At 40.1% G+C, this 24,672-nt stretch overlaps 2 protein-coding genes across 3 annotated transcripts in view; one reads left to right on the top strand and one right to left on the bottom strand.

Annotated features, from left to right (window-relative positions):
* Window positions 1-2,767: 2,767 nt before the first annotated feature.
* Sat1 (spermidine/spermine N1-acetyltransferase 1) lies at window positions 2,768-6,057 on the bottom strand. Of its 2 annotated transcripts, XM_037199455.1 has the most exons (7): window positions 5,717-6,057; window positions 5,417-5,468; window positions 5,204-5,287; window positions 4,734-4,843; window positions 3,686-3,787; window positions 3,558-3,598; window positions 2,768-3,306 (listed from the first exon to the last, which is right to left on the bottom strand). In XM_037199455.1, the coding sequence occupies exons 5-7, from the start codon at window positions 3,762-3,764 to the stop codon at window positions 3,136-3,138; spliced, it is 291 nt and encodes a 96-aa protein (XP_037055350.1). In that variant the 5' UTR covers window positions 3,765-3,787; window positions 4,734-4,843; window positions 5,204-5,287; window positions 5,417-5,468; window positions 5,717-6,057; the 3' UTR covers window positions 2,768-3,135. The 2 variants fall into 2 exon arrangements, with proteins under 2 accessions (XP_037055350.1, XP_028729034.1); XM_028873201.2 differs by lacking the exon at window positions 4,734-4,843.
* A 1,434-nt stretch (window positions 6,058-7,491) lies between these two features.
* Acot9 (acyl-CoA thioesterase 9) overlaps window positions 7,492-24,672 on the top strand; it is a 77,804-nt gene continuing 60,623 nt past the window's right edge. Inside the window, exon 1 of the mRNA XM_028873199.2 lies at window positions 7,492-7,576. The gene's annotated coding sequence lies outside the window, so the exon portion shown is untranslated. The remainder of the gene's footprint in view (window positions 7,577-24,672) is intronic.

The raw sequence follows: 24,672 nt of genomic DNA, 5'->3' as shown, positions 1-24,672 counted from the left end.
ACATAGGTGCTGAGAATTGGAATTTGGTTCTTTATAAGTGCCATCAGGGCTCTTAAACCCTGAGCTGTCTCTCCAGTCATGTTTTTTGCTCTTTTGAGACGAGGTCTCATGTGACACAGGCTGGCCTCAAGCTCACTATGTAGCCAAAGATGACCTTCAACTCCTGGTCCTCCTGACTCTGCCTCCCAAGTGCTAGGATTACAAGAATGCACAAACATATTAATCTTAAGGTTGTCATATTATTTTTTAATAAAAGGGCTCACATTATAGCCCATGTTGTCCTTGAATTCCTGCCTCAGTCCCTCCAGTATAAAGGTTATCTTTACAGAAGTATTGTTTACACAGACTTTTTTAGGCTTATCATTGCATGTTGTTTATTTGTAGATAATTTACTCATAACCTGTTTTTTATCCACAAATTGACTTCAAGCTTACATATATTAATTTCTTTCTCGCTTCCTTCCTTCTTTCCTTCCTCCCTCTTTTCCTTCTTTTCTTCCTCCCTTCTTTCCTTCCTTCCTTCCTCTGTCTCTTTCTTCCTTTCTTTTTCTTTCCTTATTTTTTTTTGGCAGGGGGAGATGTTTCATGACAAGGTTTCTCATTCTGGCTGTCCTGGAATTCACTTTGTAGACCAGGCTGGCCTCAAACTAACAGAGATCTGCCTACTTCTGCCTCCTGAGTGCTAAAGTGTGTGCCACCACTGCCTAGCATAAATTTCTTTTTTGAAATGGCTTACTATGCTGCTCAGGTTGACCTCTGTAGCACGAATTGTTAGAAGGTCTTATTAATAAAAACAAACCCAGAGCCAGGTATTGGGGTGAATGCTGAAAGATCAGAGAAGCAGAACAAGCCACAGCTTCCTCGCCTCACCAATTCCTCAGCTGATCCTGTTTCCTCAGACTGGAAGCCTCTGAATACTCATCTGAATGCATCTCAGCTGAACTGCTGCTCAAAAGCCTAGAAGCTTAACCAGCTCTAGTTCCTGGTCCTCACGCCTTATATACCCTTTTGCTCCCTGCCATCCCTTCCTGGGATTAAAGGTGTGTGTCATCATGCCTGGCTGTTTCCAGTGTGGCTTTGAACTCACAGAGATCCAGATGGATCTTTGCCTCTGGAATGCTAGGATTAAAGGCATGTGCTACCACTGCCTGACCTCTGTGTTTAATATTGTGGCTGTTCTGTTCTCTGACCCCCAGATAAGTTTATTGGGGTGCACAATATATCAACCACAGACTCATGGGAGAAAAGTGATCCTCCTGCTTCAGCCTGTCAATTGAAGTTACAGGCATGTGTTCCTGTGCCCTGATGATTTTTGTTATTGTTGATTTGTTTGTTTGCTTTTGAGACAAAGTCGCCTTGTGTAGGCCAGACATGCCTCAAACTTGAACCCTTGCCTCACTCTCCCTAGGTGTGCATTACTGTGCCTGGCTCCGTAGCTCTTTGGAAAGAAGTATCACTACAGCTGAGTTGAATATTAGATGTACTGATGGCGGTCAGAGTTTCTAGATTTTTACTTTTAAGGGACTCCTCTAAAGTGTGAACCAAAATTTCACAAGTGCTTCTGTCTTTCCAACACTGTGTCTTTAAGGTGTGAAGACAAAAGATTAGATTGTAACTCGCGGGGTTAATTTATTCATATACTTAACCACAGTCAGCATGTAGTTGTTTTCCTCTGAGGCCCAGTTTCCAAAACACAACCTTCAAAATATCTTCCTTCTTCACAAGGCTCTTTGTGTTCAGTTAGCCTTTGATTTTTGCCAGCAGTTCTGTTATTGCCATCCAAGCAGTACCCTGGCTGAGAACTGACTCTGTATGCCTGTTTTCATGACATGCTGGGCCACCATTAAACCCCAAAACATTACATGAAATGCACAATCACAAGTTTCTGTATGGCTGCCTTCTAATCTTGAATGGTTTAACAAAAACTGAGCCAAAGGAATATAGAACCACATCTGTTTCCGTGGATGAGCTGAGTATTTCCTATTGCTTTGCAGGTATCCTATAACTGCTTTTGGAAAACACTAATCTTGGACACTACTTTTCAGTGATCCTTAACAATGATCATTGTTATAATCGTGCAAATTGGTGGGTTTGGGAATGCAGGTCAATATAATGAGTAATTAAAGTTCACAGATCTAAGAAAACTGTCTTTTCCCTTTGCATTTTAAAGGCCTCTTTTCAGTCCCTGAGAAAAGCATTTGCTTACTTCTCTCTAGTGGTTTGAAAGACTCCTATTGTGTCTTTACTGTAGACAGGCATTATGTTAACACAGTACCTCAAGCTCACCCTCTGCAAATGATGCCAATTCATCTGATTTGCTTGAGACAATCTTATTGTTTACAACTTTTTAAAGTTGCAATCTTCTCATTAAAAAAAAAAAAAAACGGCTTTTTGCTCCTGCTTGATTAATGGAATGACCCACTTAAGTTTTATTTCAAAAAGCATTTTGTGTGGGATGAGGTCATTGGGGACAAGATGTTTTTTTCCTGATTTTCAGTGTTTCATAAACCCACCTTCACATTTTATTTGTACAACAATGGGCTTATTCATTACATGCATCACTCAGTTTCTTTCTTTCCTTCCCAACCCACTTTCTCCCCACCCCCTTCTTTATTTTGTGGCACCAGGCATGAAACCCAGTATATTGCAAACACCAGGCAACCTCTACCATTGACGTTCACTAGCTCCTGAGAACTGTTGAAGGGGTATTTTGATTTTATATATTATTTTGGTTACAAGAAAAATGAATAAGACAGGACTAGTAAAAATGCTTATGCTGAAAATTAAATCAAAGTAGTTTATTAAAAAAAGAATCAAAACAGAAACTCTAAGTACCAGTGTGTACATTGTACACATTTAAATGACTCACAAGAATGAAGTTTTGTTTTTCATATATAGTAAGATCACACAACCTTGTTGTTTATCAAAAGATGTTCAAGAATTCTGCCTCCAAACCACATACATGACTGCCATTTTAAACAGACTGCATTTCAAACATGCAACAACGCCACTGGTAATAAAGCTTTGGAATGGGTGCTCACGCTATTATTTCACTACAAATGAGATAGAAAGCAAGATAAGTTGAGAATTTATTCTAAAGTATAATGGAGGTTGTCATCGTCTACACCAGCACTCCTCACTCCTCTGCTGCCATTTTTAGCAAGTACTCTTTGTCAATCTTGAAGAGCCTCCATCCCTCTTCACTGGACAGGTCAGAAGCACCTCTTCGTTTGTAGAAGTTGATAGATGGTTCATTCCATTCTGCTACCAAGAAGTGCATACTGCTGCAGCGACACTTCATGGCAACCTAGTACAAGAGAGAAAACATAAGCCCAGTGACATTTCATCCACTTGCCAAGACCCAATTTTGATTCATTCAGTACAATAACCCAAAAACTCTTACAAATTCAGAAGCCTAAATCTAGGACAGCTGGGTGTGTTGGGCCACAACTATAATCCCAGCACTAGGGAGGTGGAGACAAGTTTGCAGCCAGCCAGGCCTACAATAATGAATACTAGACCAGCCTGGGGTATACAGTGAAATGCTGGTGAACATACCTGGCTTAGATTCTTCAAAATTTCTGATCCTATACCAAAGCCTAAAAGAAAGCAATACAATTTAACTTAGTCATTTTAATGTCACAGAACTCTCTTTAAACTGCCTCCAATCCCAAATTTAACTGTACCTCTGTAATCACTCATCACAAAGAAGTCTTCAAGATACAATAACTTGCCAATCCATGGGTCATAGGTAAAATAGTACATGGCGAAACCAACAATGCTGTGTCCTGTAATAAGAGTATCCCATGAGATACAGAGAAGAAAAACAAACCATTCAAGCTGTATTGGCAGAATCAGAAACCTATCATAGATTTTAAGAAAATATACATGCATGCATCACGGAAACAAGTAGCCATGAACGGGACTGCCTCCTCATGTTTATGCTAGCACAGTGCAGACCAATGATGGACGATCTCTCTGGTCTCAGACATGTATTTGCAAACAGCACACATTAGAGCTAGCTGAAGCTAGGCTGCACCTGTGAACTGGCCAATCTGCAGTCTGGACTCACACTCAGGAAGTGAGAACACTTTTATTACTTGCCAGAGCAAAATTGCCATGGACTTAAACTAAACACACACATTATTCACATCCTAATGACATACTGGTATGTCAGTTTGGCCAAAGTTGGGTTTACACAGCAGTTTAGAAGAGGAAATATTTGTAGTATACCAACTCTTGCTTCCTTACAGTTCGAACACCAGGCCAAAAGTACAAAGTTTACTTTCAGAACTCGCCTTCCCACACATACATTTCCAGTTTACTATCCCCAATTTTTAAGGCAGGAGAAGTAGCAGTAACGAGAAACAAGTGTTACGTAACACCCACGTACTTTTAAAAGCTAACTCATCCCTTGGGCGTTGTGATTACCATCTAGCCTAGGGAACAGACGTCAGAAGAAAACTGAAGAAAGCATCCACCCAAACAACTTCCCCTTTTAGCCCTCTTCTGACCAGTCAACAAGGGTCACCAAAAATATATATATAAATAAAAATAAAAATTAAAAACAATTAAAAATTGACTCGCTCATGAGGAGTGTCAATTCAATTCCAAATGAAGGCAAAGGTTGCAAATTAGACTTTCTAGCCATTTTCTATTTCTTTGCAAACAGACAGGAAGCGAATATAAGTTTCTGATCTACCATGTTTTAAGTGTGTGATAATAGGACCTTACCTCATTTATCATGATCATCTACTTTATTGTGTAAAGGATCTTTTAGTTACCTCCCCGCCCATCCATGTACACAGAAGGGCCATGTACATGGCGAAGCTAGAGACTGTAACCTGAGGATTGGGACAAATTAAAGAAAAAAATGTGATTTAACACAATTACAAAAAAAGGTTAGGTTAGGGTCAAACAAAAACCATTTTTATGAAACTGAATTACAATAAATGACATTATACCTAACTTTTCCGGGTTTCCACAGCAGTCTGATACTTGTTCAAACAGCTCTCTTAACCCGCCCTATTATAAAGTACAGCGCATACATTTTCTTTTTCCTCAGTCATTTGTACACTGGCTGGCTGTTACTTCTGGCCAACTTCTCAGTAACTTCTGCCCGTGTAGTCACGGGTTCTGCACAGTAGACTACGATTTTGATACAACTCGCTCTCTCTGGCTTCTGGACAGGGAGAAGGCATTACCTTCAGGGGTCCAGTGCTCTTTAGGCACTTCTGCAACCAGGCAGTGGTAGAAGGGGTGCTCTCCGAAACCATCCTCTAGGAGATCTGTAACATGGGGGAGGAGGAGACAGTGTTGACTTTTGTTAAGTGTCAGGTAACAGACAGCTTGTTTCCTCCCTGCTCCACTCCCACCCCCACCCACCCCATCCCCACCCCCTGCCACGACTTTGTTACCTTTCTCAGTTAACATTACTTGATCTTCCATGTATTCATATTTAGCCAGTTCCTGGGAATGATACATACAAAAAGAAAGGACAATGAAAGTCCTGTCCAGCCCGGCCAGTTCACAGAAGGGGAAATGGGGCAGGCGGGGTCGGGTGGTGACTGGCGCAGAACCTGACCCGGGCTGGGGTTGGCGGGCTGAGAAAAGGGAATTACTGGCTGGGCAACATCTCAGAACCGAATAAGTGGACTCCCAGGGAAACGGAGCCTCCCCCACCCTCCGCCCTAGGGAGAACCGGGCCTTTTCCCTACCTTGATCAGTCGCAGGATGTCACTGCAGTCGGAAGCAGTGGCTGGACGGATCTTGAATTTAGCCATTTTCGTCTTTTGCTTTTCTTCCCTTTGCGCACCAGGCCCCTGTACTTGAACAGCAGGAGGAGGTGGTTCCTCATTCGTCTCCCGGGAGCGTCCTCTTCTCAGTCAGGCTGGCACCATGACCTGGCGAACCTCAGAATAAGACAGAAAACTGGCAGACTTGCTTTGGAAAGCTACGCAGTAAACTGGGGCAAGATCTTGCCTTTTAAGTTTGCAGAAGCTCCTCCCCGGGGTTGTGAGACAGAGAGATCACAACCAATAAGGTTGTGAGTCCGAGGGAGCACCACCCTCTTTTCTGGGCACGGCCCACTTCCTGGCTTTCTCGTGACTGTGAAACCGATGGCGCAAATCGGGAGGGCGGGGCAGGGCGAGGTGCGCTGGAGCCAGCCTCGAGTCCTCTAGCGGCGCCTGGCGGACCCATCTAGGAAGCCTGAGTGTCCGCATGTGCCCTAGTAACCTTTGTAAATAGAAAATGAGGATTGCCTCTGTGACCCCCGACATTGCTGAGTAAAGCAAACTCACAAAGCCTGGCTTTAGGGGATGACAGAAAGATTAGAGCAGCCATTCTCAAAGTGTGGTCCGCAGGTATAATTTTTTCCTTTTCCCCCTTTGTTGTAATTTTCCACAAGCAGTTCGTTGCTGTGAGGTGATGTCATCGTTTTCATGACTAAAGGAGTGTGTGTGTGTGTGTGTGTGTGTGTGTGTGTGTGTGTGTGTGACCTGCCTGCCTCTGCCTCCTCAGTGCTAGGATTAAAGGTGTGTACCACTATGCTCTGCTTTTCTTGTATTCTCTCAAATTTTCTAAGGTCAATTCTTAGGATAAGTCAATTTATTTCCTTCTAGTGCAGTAGTTCTCAACCTGTGGGTCGAGACCTTGGGGGGGAGGTCAAACAACCCTTTCACAAAGGTCACCTAAGACCATCAGAAAACAGATATTTATGTTACAGTTCATAACAGTAGCAAAATTACAGTTATGAAGTAGCAACAAAAATATTTTATGGTTGAGGGTCAGCACAACATGAAGAACTGCATTAAAGGGTCGCAGCATTAGGAAGGTTAAGAACCACTGTTGCAATGGCTAGATTTAAATTTCTTTTTTACTTTCCCTTCCTTATTTCCTTCTTAAACAAACCTCTGTTCTTCACTATGGACTTTCCTTCTGACTGAAGGATATACTTCATAATTTCCTTTAATGAAAATTTCTTGGTTTTGTGTATTATGTATGTCATCTTACATTACTGAAGGATTTCTTTCACTGCTAATAGATTTTGAGGTTTGGAAGTGTTCTTTCAGCACACTGATATCTGACCACCTCCTGGCTTCCTTTGCTGTGAAAAGCTGGTGTGACCCTTACTTGCTCCAGTCCATGTACTTCTTTTGTTTCCTTCAACTTTTTATCTTGAAATAATTCTAAACTTAGAGTGTGTGGTGATATCAGTACTTAAATGACTACATGAATGTGCCCCTCTGTGTTACGTCTTCTAGGCTTTTCAGAGGTAAGCTCATTGGAGTCACTAAATTGTAGATGTCCAGAAGTCAAAATATTTGGGGACAGTGGGGTTTGCATATTCCTGGATCATGTCCACTGGAATAAGTATCCAAGTCTCTAAGAAATGACTTTTCTTTTGCTACAGACTTTCCTGAACAGAGCCCTGCTTCCATGGCTTTGCCTGGGTTCCATAATCAATCAGGCTTTTTTTTTTTTTTTGTAGTGAGAGAAAGCATCAGATGGTCTCCAACATCAAGTCTGTCCTGTGAGGTGTTGAATTGTTACCACATGGCCACTCCTAACATTTAGTAAGTGACTTTGTCTTTATTAACTAGTAATATCCTGTATGTAGAAATGAAAGCTGAAAGGCATTTTCTGTTCCCCCTCCCACTTTCCCGTGACTCAATGCAGTAGTGAGTCACCATGAGAGCTTATGCAATGTTGTTTTTTTTTTTTCCCAAACAGCTTTAAAAATAGCACCCATTCTACATGAGTTAACGCCAGTGATGTCTTTCCTGACATAGATGACCAGGCCCTTCCCTCCTTTGCTTCTGATTAGAATGCTGGAGCACTTACAGGAGTTTTGTTGTCTATTTAATGCTAGCAATACATTAGACTCAGAATCAAGAATAGCTTCCTGCTGAAGCAAAACTTTTCTACTTAGGTTAGCAGTGTTTTAGGATAGTGATTAAGCCTAGCATTCAGGAAAGTTTTATTTGGTTAATGAGTTAACATTTCTACTTGTTGAATCTTATATGAGGAACTTGGGGATTATCAAAGATCACCAAGTATTAAAAACCCATCCTAAAGGTGCATAGTTTACTTTTAGAGATGTGTTTGTAGTTTACGATAACGGAGTTGAGTCTTTAAGAGAAAGGGAATCCCTATCACTGAGGTGGAAAGATGGAGAAGGTAGAAGGAATAAAAATGGTCAAAGTAGTGGTTTTAGCTCCTTGTCTGATTTCAAGCCTCCACAAAATTCAATGCTCCAAAGATATTTAGGATATTTTCATGTGGACCATGCCCCCAGAAGTCAATTATTTGAAAACAGGTTGTCCCATGCCTTCCCTTTTGTACTGGTTATCTGTTGCCACATAAAAAAATCACCACACACTCAGTTGATTATAATAACACACGTTTATTATTGCAGAATGTACAGTTCAAGAGTCCAGGCATGGCTGCACCGAATCCTTTGCTCACTGTGTCAGCTAAGCTGCATTCCTGCACGGAACAGTCCAAGTCCAAGTTCACTTAAATTATTTACCTTGGCAGTGTTCATCTCTAAACAGATTTATTTTTTAATTATGTGTATGCGTTTATGTATGTGTGTGTGTGTATCTGAATGTGAGTGCAGATACCTGAGAAAGCCAGAAAGCACCAGATACCTTAGAGAAGTGTTCTCAGTCTGTGGGTTGTGACCTTCTTGGGTCATATATCAGATATTTACATTACAAGTCATAACAGTAGCAAAATTACAGTTGTGAAGCAGCAACAAAAAAATTCTATGGCTGGGGGTCACCACAGCATGAGGAACTGTATTTAAGGATCATAGCATTAGGAAGGTTGAGAAGCACTGCCATAGATCTAGAGTTACAGGTGGTGGTGATCTGCCTGATGGGGGTGCTGGGATCAGAACTCAGGTTTTCTGGCAGAACAACAAGTACTATTAACTAGTAAGCCATCTCACCATGCCCTGTAGTATTCGTTTCTTGATTGAAGGCCTTATTAGTTTCTTGCCGCCTATTAGCTGGAGGCTGCCCTCAGCTCTTACAGGCTGCTTAGGGCTTCTAGAGAGTGCCTGTATTTCCTTGCCATATGGTCTTACCCAATGTGGCCATTTATAAGCCAGCAAAGTCTCTTGAGTAACTAACTAGACAGTCAAAGAATCTATTTTAGTAAAAGCACCTTACATAAAATTTATTATCTAAAACATTTTTAGTTTAGGTTTTTGAGACAAGGTCTTTTTGTGACCTCCTGTCTCAGCCTACCAAGTCCTGATATTGAAGTTGTTAACCACCATGATGCCTACTTTTCTGTAAGCTATTTTAAGTGCATAGTATAACAACACTTGAAGCACTCCAGAACTTTCCCATCTTGCAAAACTAAAACTCTGTGCTCAGGAATAATAACTCTCCCTTTTCCTTTTCCATCCAATTCCTGCTAGCCATGTTCTACTTTTCATTTCCAAGAGTTTGAACTACTTTTAACAGATTATGTAAGTCGAATCACACAAAGTTTGTCAATTTATTTACATATTTATTTATTTTGCAACTAGTAAAATTTACTTAGCATAATGCCCTCAAGGTTCATCCCTGTTTTAGCACAAGACAAGATTATCTTCCTCTAAAACTGCGTAATATTCCTTCCTGTATGGTCCTGTGTTGTCCAAGCTGATCTCAAACTTTTGACAATCTTCCTGCCTTATCCTCATGACTATAGAGATTAGAAGCCACCAAACCTGACTTTAAATTCTTGACAGGTTTTAACCAAGAAGTGAGATTGTTCCATCTCATTCATTCGTTTTGGAGTATTTACCACTGTTTCCCATAGTGGCTGCACAATGTATAGTCTCATCAATGGTGTACAAAGGTTTCAATCTCCATATTCTTAACTACCACTTGCTATTTTCTGATTGTTTCTTTTTTGATAATGGCTGTCTACAGGTATTGGTGTGCAAATGTTTTCTTCTACTGCAAAGGATGCCTTTTTATTCTTGATTGTTTCTGTTACTTGAAGTTTTGTAGTTTGATGGATTGCTGTCTCTTTTTTGCTTTTATCTGACACATTAGAGTCTTACATAATGTGCCGTAATTGTGAGAATGGCATCTTATCGCCCATCCCACATTGTACTAGTTAAAAACAAGTCACAGGTCCCAGCCACATGAAGGGGAGGGGAGTACACAAAGGCATAAGTACTAGGAGGCAGAGTCTTGGAGTCTGCTAATGAATCTACTGGGCCATGTTTTGAAAGGGCTGACACTTAGTGAATTTATAACAGATACTTAATTAGGTCTATCTGTGCTTTGAATGTGATTTATATCTATCATCTGTTAATGCTATTAACAATGTAGAAACAGGGCAAGGGATGTAGCTCACTGGTAGAGTACTTGCCTTGCAAGCATGAAGTCCTACTCAAGGTCAGAGGTGAGGGAGATGGTTCAGGCATTGAAGTGTTTGCCTCAAACTTGAATACCTGAGCTTGATCCTCAATACATATGGAAAAGAAAAACCTCACAAGTGACATGAACTTGTAATCTCCGTGCTGAGGAGGCAGAGACAGAAAAATCCCCAAGGCTTACTGCCAGTGAGTCTCGCCCAATCAATGGGTTCCAGTTACACTGAGAGACACTTAAAACAAGGTGGAGAGTGAGAGGGGAAAACACGTGATATCAACTTTTGTCCCCTCTCCAAACACACACCTTACAAGCAACAAGCAGTGTAACTAGGAGGTAAAGGTTGATGCAGCCCCTTCATGTGAGTCTTGGTAGTCTTTAAAGAGGAAGAGAGATACCACATAGACACAGATACATATGCATTTATGCCATGAGGTAAGACAGCCTATGATGTCCCTTGCAAGAACCTGTCATGTTGTTTTAATTTCTAGCCTCTAAAACTGTGAGCTAAGTAAGTCTTTTTTTTTTTCTTTATAAAGTCACTTGCCTCCAGTATTTCATAAGCACAATTCCTATTTTCTGGAGACTTTCAGGTCAATAACTGAGGCTCTAGAGAGTCTAGTTGTGGTGGAATTCGGCCTCCTGGATGAAAACAACAGCTACAATTAGAACTATGGTGCAGGACAGTTTGTAACCCAGCCGGTGTGACTTATCTCTAGTCCGATCATGCCTCCTGATGTGATGTCCTAAGGGGAGGTTATTGCTCATCCATCAACTCAAGAAGATCAAGGCTCTAACTACTCATAAATATGGAGGAGATCTGAAAAGTGCAATCAACCACCTCAGGCTTCCTCAAATATCAGCACTTTGAATCTGGGTATGGAAGTTACCCAATAAGAAGATCATAGAAAATAATTGCCTGTTAGTACTCAAAGTATAAGACACCCCCACTTTTCCCTATGGCCTCTGGGTACATGTAACAGATTTCAAAGTTCAGGATCCAGCTTACCAGTCTTTGTACCATCTGCAAACTGGCAATTAAGTGTTAAGAGAGAATTCAAGAAAATAGAGGATACTTCAAAGAGGGAAATGCAAGAGAGTAAACTCCACCCAAGCAGCCCCAATTTTGTCTAAGCAACAAGGAGAAGCCTTCTGTTTTGCCCTGGTGTATATGATATTTGGCAAAGTCTGCTGGCCAGCACAAAGGTTATTGCCTGAGAACTCACTCTGGAAGTATAGTACTTTGGTGTGAGTCATTTCTCATGGAAGGCTGATAGAGTTAGAAGCAGGCAAGAAGGTTAAAGGGGGCCTATGACCTTAAAACTGACAAAACTGGAACCCTGTAAAAATCTCCTTCAAAAATTGTTATAGTTATATGCTACAGCCAAAGAAGAAATATGTGCATGCAACATATTTCATTCATTCATTCATACATACATGCATTCATTCATTGATTAGTAGTACTGAGATCAAACCTAGTATTCTTGCCTGCTATAGAAGTGTTTGACTACTCTGGTGATGGGATGGCCAAACACCCTAATAGTTGTGCCATAAACCCCATCCAAGGACTGAGGAATCTGGATGCAGACATCCACGGCTAGGCCCCTGGTAGAGCGCTGGGAGTCTAATTAGTGAGAAAGAGGAGGGTTTATATGAGCGAGAATTGTTGAAACCAAGGTTGGATAAAGCACAGGGACAAATAACCAAATGAATGGGAACACATGAACTATGAACCAAAGGCTGAGGGGCCCCCAAATGGATCAGGCCCTCTGAATAGGTGAGACAGTTGATTGGCTTGATCTGTTTGGGAGGCATCTAGGCAGTGGTACCAGGTCCTGGGCTCGTTGCATGAGTTAGCTGTTTGAAACCTGGGACTTATGCAGGGACGCTTGGCTCAATCTGGGAGGAGGGGACTGGACCTGCCTGGACTGAGTCTATCAGGTTGATCTCAGTCCTTGGGGGAGACCTTGATCTGGAGGAGGTGGGAATGAGGGGTGGGCTGGGGGGAAGGGGAGGGGGGCAGGAAGGGAGAGAACAAGTGAATCTGTGGCTATTATGTAGAACTGAATAGTATTGTAAAATAAAAAAAAAAGAGAGAAAATGTAAAAAAAAAAAAAAAGAAGTGTTTGACTACTGAGCTATACACATAGCCAGCAAATAGAACTTCATAGTGCTTGTTATAACTGACATTCATTGCTTGCCACCTTACAAATATGATTTTATTTATTTTATTTTATATTTATCCCTTTCCTTTCTTCCCTCCAAACCCTCCTATACCCTTCCCTGCTCCATTTCAAATCCATGGCCTCTTTTTACATTAATTGCTCTTCAGTGCACACACAGAACTGTTCTGTCTGTATGTTACTTGTATGCATGTATGCATGCCGTGGTCATGGTGTTTCTTCACAGCAATAGAACAGCGACTAAAATAATGATCTTGTTGACAATCTGGTCGATGCCATTGACTTGGGATTCTTCTCCCTCATCTATGCCTAGAATTAGGAGGTTTGGTCTTTTCATGTTGTCTCACATTTCCTATGTGTTCCTTTCCTATGTTTTTAATTTTTTTCACATTCCTTGCTTATTTGGTCTAAATTTTCTACTTTACCTTTGAATCTTGATGGTCTGTCTCATGCTTGATTCTTTCTATTTATGAGGCTTTCCTTTGAGTTTTCTAGTGAGTTATTGGGTTTTTCAGTTCCAACTTCATTCCAGCTTGAGTCCTCTTCAGTGTTTCTATCTTTTAATTGAATTCTGTTCCCAAGTCATGGGTTGCCTTCATCTTTTCTACCAGCCTTATGTTTGTGTTTTCTTGGATAGCTCTCCTTCAGCCCTTTATCCTAGATTCTATTGATCCGTTTATTCAAATCTTCTTTAAATTTCTTAAACTCTGTGATGAAATTTGTGATTGTTCATTTAAATTATGTGTCTGGAATTCATGTAGGTAATTCTCATTGGCAAACATTTGTACAGAACTGGTAAGTGATGGACAGAGGATACTGTTATGTGAATCTTAAAAGGTCTTATTAATAAAACAAACCTGGGACCAGGTTTTGGGGTGAATGCTGAAAGATCAGAGAAGCAGAACAAGCCACAGCCACCTCACCTTGCCAATTCCTTAGCTGATCCTGTTTCCTCAGATTGGACGCCTCTGAGTCCTCATCCAAATGGATCTCAGCTGAACTGCTGGTCAAAAGCCTAAAAGCTTAACCAGGCTCTAGTTCCTGGTCCTCACACCTTCATATACCTTTCTGCTTCCTGCCATCACTTCCTGGGATTAAAGGTATGGGTCACCATGCCTGGCTATTTCCAGTGTGGCTTTGAACTCAGAGATACAGATGGATCTCTGCCTTTGGAAAGCTAGGATTAAAGGTGTGTGTGCCACCATGTGCTATCATTTTCTGGCCTCTATATCTAGTGGCTGTTCTTTTCTCTGATCCCCAGATAAGTTTATTAGGGTACACAATATATCGGGAAACACAATATCACCACCGGATGCTGGCTTGATATTTTATATTGCTGGTATTCTAGAAATGATACATTGGCATGTGGGCTTTGTTGTTAGTTCTGAGTTTGTTGTGGATAGAGCAGGTTGGGGAAGAAGAGAAAATTTGGGACATGGGTTTAGTCTAGAGGTTGGAAATAGCTTGGGTGGCATAAAGTCAGGTGGACAGAGGGGACTAGGCGTGTGTACAGGACATGATTTTTGTTCCAAACCTCGAGTGGGAGGGAAGATCTAGCTGAATAGAAAGGATGTTATGTCGTAAGAGAGCTCTGGGTTTTGAGGATAGGCAGGGTGGATCCTGGCCCAAGCTTATAGCTCCTTTGTGGTGCAGGTAGGGGAGGCCTAACTAGGCTGGTGAATTGTATGTGGGACCGAGGCTCAGTCTGATGGGTTGGAGAAAAACCATGGATGAGGAGCTCAGGGGTACTCTTCAGGCTAGATCCTGGAGGAGAATGTCAGAAGTCTGGGTACTAGGTGGGGTAGTAGAGGTCACCTTCTTTTTGATTTTTAATGCAAGATCTTGCTGTTTAGACAGGTTGGCTTCAAACTTGTGGCAACCTGTCTCCTAACTAACAGAATTACAGGCATGTTCCATTTTGTCATACTTCTTCACTTAATATCAGTTTCAATACATTATCACCTTTTTTTTTTATAATCACCTAGCCTTCTCGTGTAAATTTTATACAATTAAAAAATATAAAATTCAGTGGTATGAGGAACCTACTGCCAAATCTTTTTTGGTGCCTTCCAGCCTGTAACATGACCACCTTGTTGACAGTTCTTTCCCAGAACCTGCAACTGATCTGGAAACTGCCCTCACTGGACCCATGAAATGGGCCCAGTCTGTATCCCCAGCAGAAGACATCATCGGGGAAATTGCTGTGCCTTTGGGCCAGGTTGTGTGGGGCTCCAAGTGGCTGAGCATGTCCACAATTAATCTTCCTGGAAAGGTAATAGATAGTTTTCCAGCTCATGTACCAGCTCTCTGACTGTTAATGTTGACTGTTAACTTGACAGCATCTAGAATCTACTAAGAGATAAGCTTCTGGGAAAGCCTGTGAGGGCTAACTGAGGTGAGGACACCCCACTCCAAATGTAGACAGCACAATTCTGTGGCCTTGGGTCTTCACTGCAAAAAATGGAGACAGTTAGCTAACCATGAACATTTATTGTGCTCTTCTGACTCAAGCTCTTCTTGCTAGACCATCCCTGATATGATAGACTGGACCTCCAAACTATGAGCCAAAATAAACCCTTCCTTTCATCCTTAACTTGCTTTGGTCAGGTATGTTGTTGCAGCAGTGATATAAGGAACTAATACAAACTGGTATTAAACTTGGAGTACTGTTGGAAGTGAGTATGTTTATGTCCATAAGGTGGTTGTGAGCCTAGGATGGAACCCATACTACAGGAACGTGAAAATGTCCATGGGAACTCTTGCCATGCCTACCTATAAAAATGATTTCCATGGGGAACTCCTCAAGTTGGCTATTGTTAACCATCTCAGACAAGAAAAGAATGTTGTTTCTTTAGAGTTATTTATTTCAGTAATTCAAGTTAGCATTGAAGAAGCTGTGAAGTGGCACAAGTTATCAGAATGCTTGAAATTCAACACAGTAATTTTTCTGATTGTGGTGGCACACATCTTTGGCCCAGCCACTCACAAGGATGATGTAAGAGAATCACAGGTTGAAAGCTTGTCTGGATAATTTAGTGAGATCCTGTCTTCAAATGAAATATAAAGGGGAGTGTAGGTATAGCTCAGTGGAAGAGCACGTGGATAGTGTCTACATGCCCCTGGGGTCAACTCTACTACCACAAAAGCATGTTTGTCATCTTTAGTATTATTGTTGTTTCTGTCTGTCTCTCTGTGTGTATGTGCACATCATTAGTATTGTTGTCTGTGTGTGTGTGTGTGTGCACATATGTGCAGCTGAGAGGACAATTTTTGGGTGTCAATTTGTCTCTTTCTACCTTGTAGGTCCTGGGAATTGAACTTAGGTCCTCAGGCTTATGTGGCAAGTGCTTTTACCCACTGAGTTATCTTGTTGGCCCTCTTCCTGGTTTCTAAATGCAAAATTATGAGCAGTCGTTGATGAAAAATTATCTTACTTACTCATGCATTAGTTTCTAGTATTGCCCTATTCATAGTTATTCACTCATATTGATCATATTTTTAAAAATCAAATGTTTTCTTGTAGTTGTGAATTAGTTTCAACAGTCCAATGTCAATACTCTATTTTTTCAACTGTTAAGTCAAACCCATAGTTCTGTAATACTAATATGATATATTTTTAAAATTCCCAATTCATGCTGGGGATGTAGCTCCATGGTAGAGTGCTTGCCTAATGTATGTGAAACTCTGGGTATCATCTCCAGCATGGAGGAAAAAAGAAAGATTTTATGTATATGGTGATTAAAATGAACCGCTAGAAATACATTAAGTGTCCTATAATAGAAATAAAATATATATTAGTATAAGTAAAAAAGTCACCAATTTGAGATGAGAACTGTATTTCTTACAGTAAAATACCAGCATGTATGTAAACATATAGCATATGCTGTTAAACAGAAGCATATAAAAATAAATGTACTATATAGAAGGCTTAAGTTTGTTTATTATAAACCTAAGGAGAAACCTTCAAACTACGTTTGATGTTTAATGCATTGATAGATTACGGCAGACATGAAGACTTCTGTAAACTTTGCTGTAGTCATTTCCCTCATGAAGTCATCTATGCCTGTTTGTGGAAAGCTATCTCTGCTTTGAGTGTTCTAGATGTCATTTTATCAGGTTCTTTGTTTGGCATTTAAGATATCAGAATGGAGGCTGGAAAGATGGCTCAGAGGTTAAGAGCACTGGCAGCTCTTCCTGGGGTCCTGAGTTCAATTCCCAGCAACCACATGGTGGCTCACAACCATTTGTAATTTGATCTAGTGCCCTCTTCTGGTGTGTAGGCAGAATACTGTATACATAATAAATAAATACATTTTTTTTTTTAAAAAAGCTATCAGAATGGTTGTTTTATAGGAAAATATTTGATGCTTTATAGAGAAAGATATCATACATTCCCATTAGGCAGCTTCAGAAAAACTAGGATGTGAAGTGTAAGTCTAAATAAGGGTAATCTACATGAATAGTATTTGGAAGGATAAGGGTCTTTTTTTTCCGTCAATCCTGGCAATCAATGAAGAGACAGATGTCAAAACCAGATCACCCTTATGTCTAATTTACTCTTTCCAGTGCCTCCAATGTCTGTTATGGAGATTTCTGTCATCACAGAAGCATAAAAGCTTCGTGATTGATTATATTATCTAAATTCCTCATTAATTCCCTAAGGAAAACTGAAGCCTAAAGATGGCAAAGTACTAGCCTGTGGTCACTCAGTTAGATGGCAGCAACATCAGAAATACAGCTAGTCTCCTGACTTTTACTTAGTCGATCTTTTATTATACTCTTTTGTAATTGCAGCACAGGAGTATAATATATCTCCTTGTAAAAATGATAAACCTAAAAAGAGATATTATCTCAAATACTGTACTGAGCTAGAGCTAAGATGAAAACCAAACAATCAACACTTTTGGTCCATATCTCACAAATTAAGTTCCTCTAGTATATGTCTGGTTTTTGTGATTATTCTGTGGTGCTGGGAGAGTGAAGCATGAACTCATGTGTACCACAGAACTAAATCTCAGCTCTGTGCATGTCTTAGTTTTTTTCTAGATTTTTTTGAGATAGGGTGCAACTATATAGTTCAGGCTGGCCTTTAACTTGAGACTCCTGCCTCAGCCTCCCCAGAGATGATATTATATGTCACTATGGCCCACATGTACATATTTTTAAAATTACAACAGGGAATATGGTTGACAATTACTGTCTCCATAATTTCATCTTCCTAAGCTTTCTTCGTCTGTCTTACTTCCCTCCTACTACCTGCAACCCCAAAATGAAACTGCTTAGAATTTTGTAGTATGAATTATTAATGCCTATAGCCCAGGCTGAGTAGACATATAATACCAGTAGGATCCTGCTGCTTGAAGAGTCTGCCCTGTCCACATCATTTTACAGAAAGAGAATTCTGGAGGATACGGGGCTTTTAGCTGAAGGGAGATCTAGTTGGTGAGTCAAGGCATCACAGATCCATCATTATTTCTAAGGAGAGCACTGTCATGACACTATGAAAATGATCCACAGCTCTTACTTTATGTTCTTAATAGAGGGCACATACACACTCTTCATCCAATGGTGGAATGACAGGTGACTGAGAACATGCCAACATGGACTCAGGAAGTAGGTGTTGCAGAATGGACCTAAGTGTACTTGCAATGGCTGAAGGAGCAGGTAGTTTTGAAGTTAGGCAAACTTAGATGCAGATCCAAGTGCTGCCAGTGACTGTAATTTTGGACAAGGTTCCTGAATTTCATTCTGTATACACATAAAACATAGAGTTCACAATTATACTTTCCTTCTTCCCCTAGTTATGAATATTAAATGATTTAAAGATATAGAGTGCTTAGGATATAGTAGGCATCCTCTAATTGTCTGTTCCTTCCTTGATACCTGATGACATAAAGATTACATCTATTTTTGTATTAGGAAGAACAGCTGTGAGTGGGGCAACTGGTTTAGGAGTTATTCCTGGTTCCAGTTATTTTTATTCCAGTTATTTTTATCCTGGCCTTACACAGGATTACTCTTTTGTTTAAATTTTTTTAATTAACATGCAACATAATGGGTTTTCATGTGACATTTTCATACACATATATTATTATACTTGGTTGTTATTTCTCTTTTACTGCCTTGGCATATCCCTTGACCCCTCCTTGCAGGTTCCCTCCCTCTATATAAATAGTCTCTCCTTGTGCTTTTGTGTCATACATATTCCATTGCTATGTCTTGTTTTCTCTCCTAATTGTCATAATCATTGCCCTTTTGTGACATATTGAACTTCCTCAGCAATAATAAATATACAATGATTCTTATTTTGATGTCTGTCAACCAATCAATGAGGTCTGTCCTAAAGGATGTACACTTGGGAATCATCACAGAGGTCACATAATCAGTGCTATTTCCCTTTGCTTGGAGCATTTTATCTGTCTGGCTAGACATCATGTGAACAAGGTCCAATCAAGAACATATCACCTAGGATAAATTATTTACAACCCTATCTCACTTTAGAATCACATCTCATCTATAATGTAATCAACCTTCAACTGTAAGTCACAATTGGAAAATTTTTAAAGAAAATTTAGAGAAAAAAACAAGGGTAGCTGGGTATGTTGGCACACTCCCATAATCACAACACTTGGGATACAGAAGCAAAAGGATGGTGAATTTGAAGCCAACCTGCGCTGTATAAAGAGCACCAAGCCAGTAAGAGTTATTTAGGAGATCCTGTCTCAACAAACAAACAGACAAACAAATAAACAAAACACACACACACAAATGACAAAGTAGGAGAATATATTTAAAAGCCCATGATGTGGAATATATGAATTGATTCAACTTTTTTCCTTTCTCTCTCTTACTGATTTTTTTTTCAGGCAGGTCTAACAAATTTTCGCTTAGGATAGGAGTAATGCAGTTCTAATGTTAGAATGTGAGCAGGTTAGTATAAAGAACAATTTCCCAAACTTTCTTTCAATCTACTTTCTAATTCTATCTGTGGTTAAAAATGAAAATTACTTAAAGAGTTGCCAACAGATGTTCAGTAGTCAAACAATATTTTTAATTATATGTAGGGGTGTATGTGTGTGTGTTTGTGTGTGTGTGTGTGTGTGTGTGTGTGTGTGTGAGAGAGAGAGAGAGAGAGAGAGAATGAATGAATGAATGAATGAATGAATGAATGAATACAGGTGCCTGAGGAGCCAGAAGTGTCAGAGCCCCTAGAACTAGAGTTACAGATGTCTGTGAGCAGCAGGACATGGGTGCTGGGAATCAAACTCTGGTCCTATGAAAGAGCAGCAAGTGTTCTTAACTGCTGGGCCATCTTTCCAGCCCCTTCATTTACTTTTATTAGTATATATTAATGCAACACAATTCACAGTTCCAAATTCATTAATGATAAATCAGCATGGCCAAGAATCTGAAAGAGTAGCTAGAGGTGGGGCTTCACTATAATCCCATAAGTCCACTTCTATTTTGCTCTCTGTATCGTATTTTGGGGTTGATGTGATGGCTTAGAGGGTAAAGGTGCTTGCTACCAAGCCTGATCATCTGAGATCATTGGGATCTATTTGGTGGATGAGAGAACTGCCTACTGAAATCTGTTCTCTGATTTCCACATACATGGCACATGTTTACACACACACACACACACACACACACACACACACACACACACACACAGAAACAGATGGGACAAACAGAAGTGAAGGATTACTGTAAGAAATGACCAAAAGAAATCCTAAATCAGCATGCAATTCTGAGGTAATTAAAATGAGATGAGTAACAAGTAAATAATCATTTGCACAAGAAAATGTATCAATTTTGCTAATGATAACATCATCTACTTCTAATGACTCAAACTAGCAAATCACATCTGTTCTGTTTATCTGTTTCTAAAAGAGACAATTTGTATTTAGAACTGCCTACAACTTTGTATAATGTGCAAAGATTTGAAGTAGGTACCAGATCAGGGGAAGGGAGCCCTGAAATCCTATGCTGTTATAATTGGGGAGGTTGTGTAGGTTTTGTAATAGAACTGGAACTGAATGAAATTAGAAAACTGCCTGAAAGTGAGATTTAAAACCAGCGGTCAAACAGGAATGTTCAAAATGTATCCCAAGCCAGAAAATATGTAAATATTAACTAACTGAATGAATTCACATACCTTAGCATAGAAGGTATGTTAGCTTATAACACTTTAGTTATCATTGCTTAAGCCATATATACTTTTTTCTCTGAACCTAATTAAGAGCCTAAAAGTTGCCAGTTACAGGGCACATCAGCAAATTAAGCATGTTATCAAAAGCCATTATTATTATTAATTTTTGTTTAGCATTTCTAAATTATTTTTTAAATTAGCATAAAGTGTATTAGATGTTGTGCCATTTTTAATCTTTTTGAGACAATATTTCACTATGTAGCCCAGGGTGGCCTGGAAACTTCAATCTTCTTGCCTCAGTTTCCCGTGCGCTAGAATTACAGTCATGGACCACCACACCACACCAAGATACAGGATCTGGGAAATTTGTTCAAGGTTGGGGATTCAAATGTTCTAAACCTGAGCTACATCCCCAGCCTTGTAATGGTTGATATTGATTAGCAACCTGATCTGACTGAGGGAATCCTCAGAGATTAGCACATCTGACAATGAGTCTATTAAAGTGTTTCCAGACATTATTAGACTTTGAAGGCTTTCACCTATTGGATCATTTAGTCCACTCATGGATAGAAAAATTGAATGGGATGTTATGAAGTGGTAGAACTGTGGAAGATGAGGCCTGATTGGAGGAAGCAGGCCCCTGGCACATGTACTTGAGTGCTTATCTTTACTTTGCCCCAGCCCCTTCCTTTTGCTGCTGCACTCTCCTTCTCGACTATCTTGAATTAAACATCTCTATTACACCATGCCCTGTATGTCACAATGGACAAAACCTCTAAAACCACAAGGAAAATAACCCTTCCTCATTTTAAATTGTCCTGTCACAGCAACAAAAAAAAAAAGCTAACACACATGTTGAGCACATGCTTTATTACTTTACTATACTCCCAGATCAAGGATTTATTTTTAATCCTGGGAAGTAATATTTGTCCTGAAATGCCTTAGAACTCTTCTCTTCATGTATCACTGGATAGTACCACATAACATGGCTATGCATGGCTGCAAGAGAGGCAGGGAAAATGAGTATCTGATAATGATAAAAGGAGGAGTGACGTATCTGGTTTCATTTCTATTGCTGTGATAAAATATCCTGACAAAAAGCAACTTACAGAAGAAAGGGATTATTTTAGTTTACAATTCTAGGTTATTGTCCATCATAGCAGGTAAGTCAAGATAGCAGGAACTTAAAACAGATATTTCAATACATCCACAGTCAAGAGAAGAGAGAAAGTAGTACAAGAATGCTTACTACAGTTCACTTTCTTCTCTCTTATATAGTCCAGCAACAATCCCAAGGAATGACACTGCCCACAGTGGACTGGGATTTCACCCATCAACTAACATAATCAAGATAATCCCCCAGAGACATGTCCATAGGCCATCCTGATCTAGACAATCCTCATCACAATTCTTCCCGGGTAATTTTAGATTGTATCATGTTGAGCTACCTATCATACTACGTTGGCCAAGAAAAATAATTAAGATACTTTGAGGTTAGGAACATTGCAACATAATTGGGGTAGCTCTGAGTTAGACAACTAAGTGTGATTACTAGGCTCAGACATGGAGGCACAGAAAAAGGACCTCAGAGGCTAAAATTGACACTGCTCCATAACAAAAATGCTCTGATGCAAAAAAAAGTCTAGTAGTTTTGGGATCAGGATTATAGCTCAGTGACAGGGCTATTGCCTTATGAAACCCTGGAGAGTGTCAGGATCCAGCATAGCAAACAGAAAAATAAACAAGCCCTCTAGTAGTTGAATCTTGAGACGGGTATATGTATATCTGTGGGGATGAATGTCAGCCTTTGCTTATTTAAGTTTTGGGGTTTTTTTTGCTTTTTTTTTTTTTTAAGCATGTGTTGTAGTCCTTGCAATTATAGCAGTGGGGAAATCAGACAAAACACTTTGCCATCATAGTGACTATGTTCTTGTAAATATATTTTAGAAGAAAGCAGTAGATTCTACGCACATCAGTAATTTTTTTTCTAGTTATAATTGGGCTTTTCAATCAGGAACTGTAGAACATGCCTGTAATCCCAGTAGAGGCAGAAGGACCAAGAGTTCAAGGTCATCCCTGGCTATATAACAAGCTCAAGGCCAACTAGGGATACTGGAGACCCAGTTTGATACAAATAATTAGGCTTCCCATGGCCATGGACCAGCCCTCCAGTGCTTCTCTTGGTATGACAGTGTAAGAAAAACACCGTAATGCTGAAAGCAAAGATTGGGGGGAAAGATATATCTGGTAAATATTTACAAAAATAAAGCTGTATTGAAATACTCACTTCATAAAAAGGTTATTCAAATAAAAAAACTATAAATATCAAAGGAATGAAGTGTGTTGGCACATATTTGTAAACCCAGCACTCCCAGGCTCACAGAATAGAAATGCCTTGTTGTGTTTACTGTGGGTCAGGAACTAGATTTTACATATGCAAATCAAAAAGCTGATTTTCATTACAAGCAGTCACATACCCCATTGTGACTTTAAAAAACAGATATTCTAGGGCTGGGAGATTGCTCAGAGGGTACAAGCTCTTACTGTGAAAGCATGAAGACTTTAATATGGATTCTGTCTATAACCTCAGCGTTGGGAGGATAAGGACAGGTGGATCCAGGGAGCTCCATGGCCAGCCAACCTATCTGAAATGGTGAGCTTTCCAAATACTGACATGTGAGTGCACACATGCTCATTCACACAAACACACACACACACACACACACACACACACACACACACACACACACACACACACACATTATTCAGCCAGCATGACTTTGGGATTGACCTAACTGGGGTGATGGAGGAATGAGGAAATGACAGCTACATGTACAGAAAGCTGGGTTTGGGTTTGGTCTCTGATGGAGACGTACCAGCAGCAGCCTGGACACTCAGCCCATTTATTATATACAGCATGAAGGAGGAGGAGATGAGCTAGCTAATCTCAGTAGGAGGTCTCTCTAGGGGAGCAGTCTCAGGTTATAGTCACGTCAGAGGGGAAAACTTTGATAGTTTCTCCATACATGTATATAGACCAGGGAAAAGGTTTTGCCATTCACTTAATCCTGACCTGGGAAAGGTTTTGCCATTTCTATGGATTTGAGGTTCTGGGGTCCATGATGTGGCCATGCTTATATCAATAACACATTTACTCTGGACTTTATCTCTATATTTGCCCCCAAAATTTAAAGAAATAGATATTCTGATTTCATATGTCAGTACCTTGGCTTATGTAGGGCCTCCAAGAGACATAGATGCACCTTGGGTGAAATGAAAATCAGCTTTCTTAGTTGCAAATATAAAATCCAGTACCTGGGGCTGGAGAGATAGCTCAGAGGTTAAGAGCACTGAGCACTGACTGCTCTTCCAGAGGTCCTGAGTTCAATTCCCAGCAACCACATGGTGGCTCACAACCATCTGTAATGAGATCTGGCACCCTCTTCTGGCCTGCAGGCAAACATGCTGTATACATCATAAATAAATCTTTAAAAAAAAAATCCAGTACAACAAGGCATTTCTATTCTGCCAGCCTGAAAGTGCTGAGTTTACAAATATGTGCCAACACACTTGGCCCCTTTGAAATTTATTGTTTTTTTTATTTGAATAACCTTTTTATGAAGTGAGTATTTCAATACAGCTTTGTTTCTGTAGATCTTTACCAGATCTATCTTTTCCCCCTAATCTTTACTTTCAACATTACAGTATTCTTGCTACAGTGTTGTACCAAGAGAAGCACTGGAAGGCTGGTTCATTCACTTTGCAGACAACAAAGGCCCAGTGCTTCCACTGTCCATTCACATGTTTAGCATTTTGACTTTGAATTTCATGCTTATTCCTTTCTCATCATTACCTCCTGCTTCCATGGTGGATAGGATTATAGTGTAGATAAGAATGACATAGATAAGGATTTAACCAATACACAAGACAGACTCAGACCTGCCTGAAAGGATCAAGTG

The sequence above is a fragment of the Peromyscus leucopus genome, chromosome X (genome assembly GCF_004664715.2).
Source record: "Peromyscus leucopus breed LL Stock chromosome X, UCI_PerLeu_2.1, whole genome shotgun sequence".
In the NCBI taxonomy this organism is placed as follows: domain Eukaryota; kingdom Metazoa; phylum Chordata; class Mammalia; order Rodentia; family Cricetidae; genus Peromyscus; species Peromyscus leucopus.
The sequence above is the reverse complement of the archived record's forward strand: the minus strand, read 5'-3'. Positions and strand labels throughout refer to the sequence as shown.

Coding starts and splice junctions, on each gene's coding strand:
- Sat1 (XM_028873201.2), bottom strand. CDS start 5,782: ATGGCTAAATTCAAGATCCGTCCAGCCACTGCTTCCGACTGCAGTGAC. Junction 3,788..5,203: donor AGAGCACTGGACCCCTGAAG/GTAATGCCTTCT, acceptor CTCTTATTACAG/GACACAGCATTGTTGGTTTC. Junction 3,307..3,557: donor TTTTGAAGAATCTAAGCCAG/GTATGTTCACCA, acceptor CTCTTGTACTAG/GTTGCCATGAAGTGTCGCTG.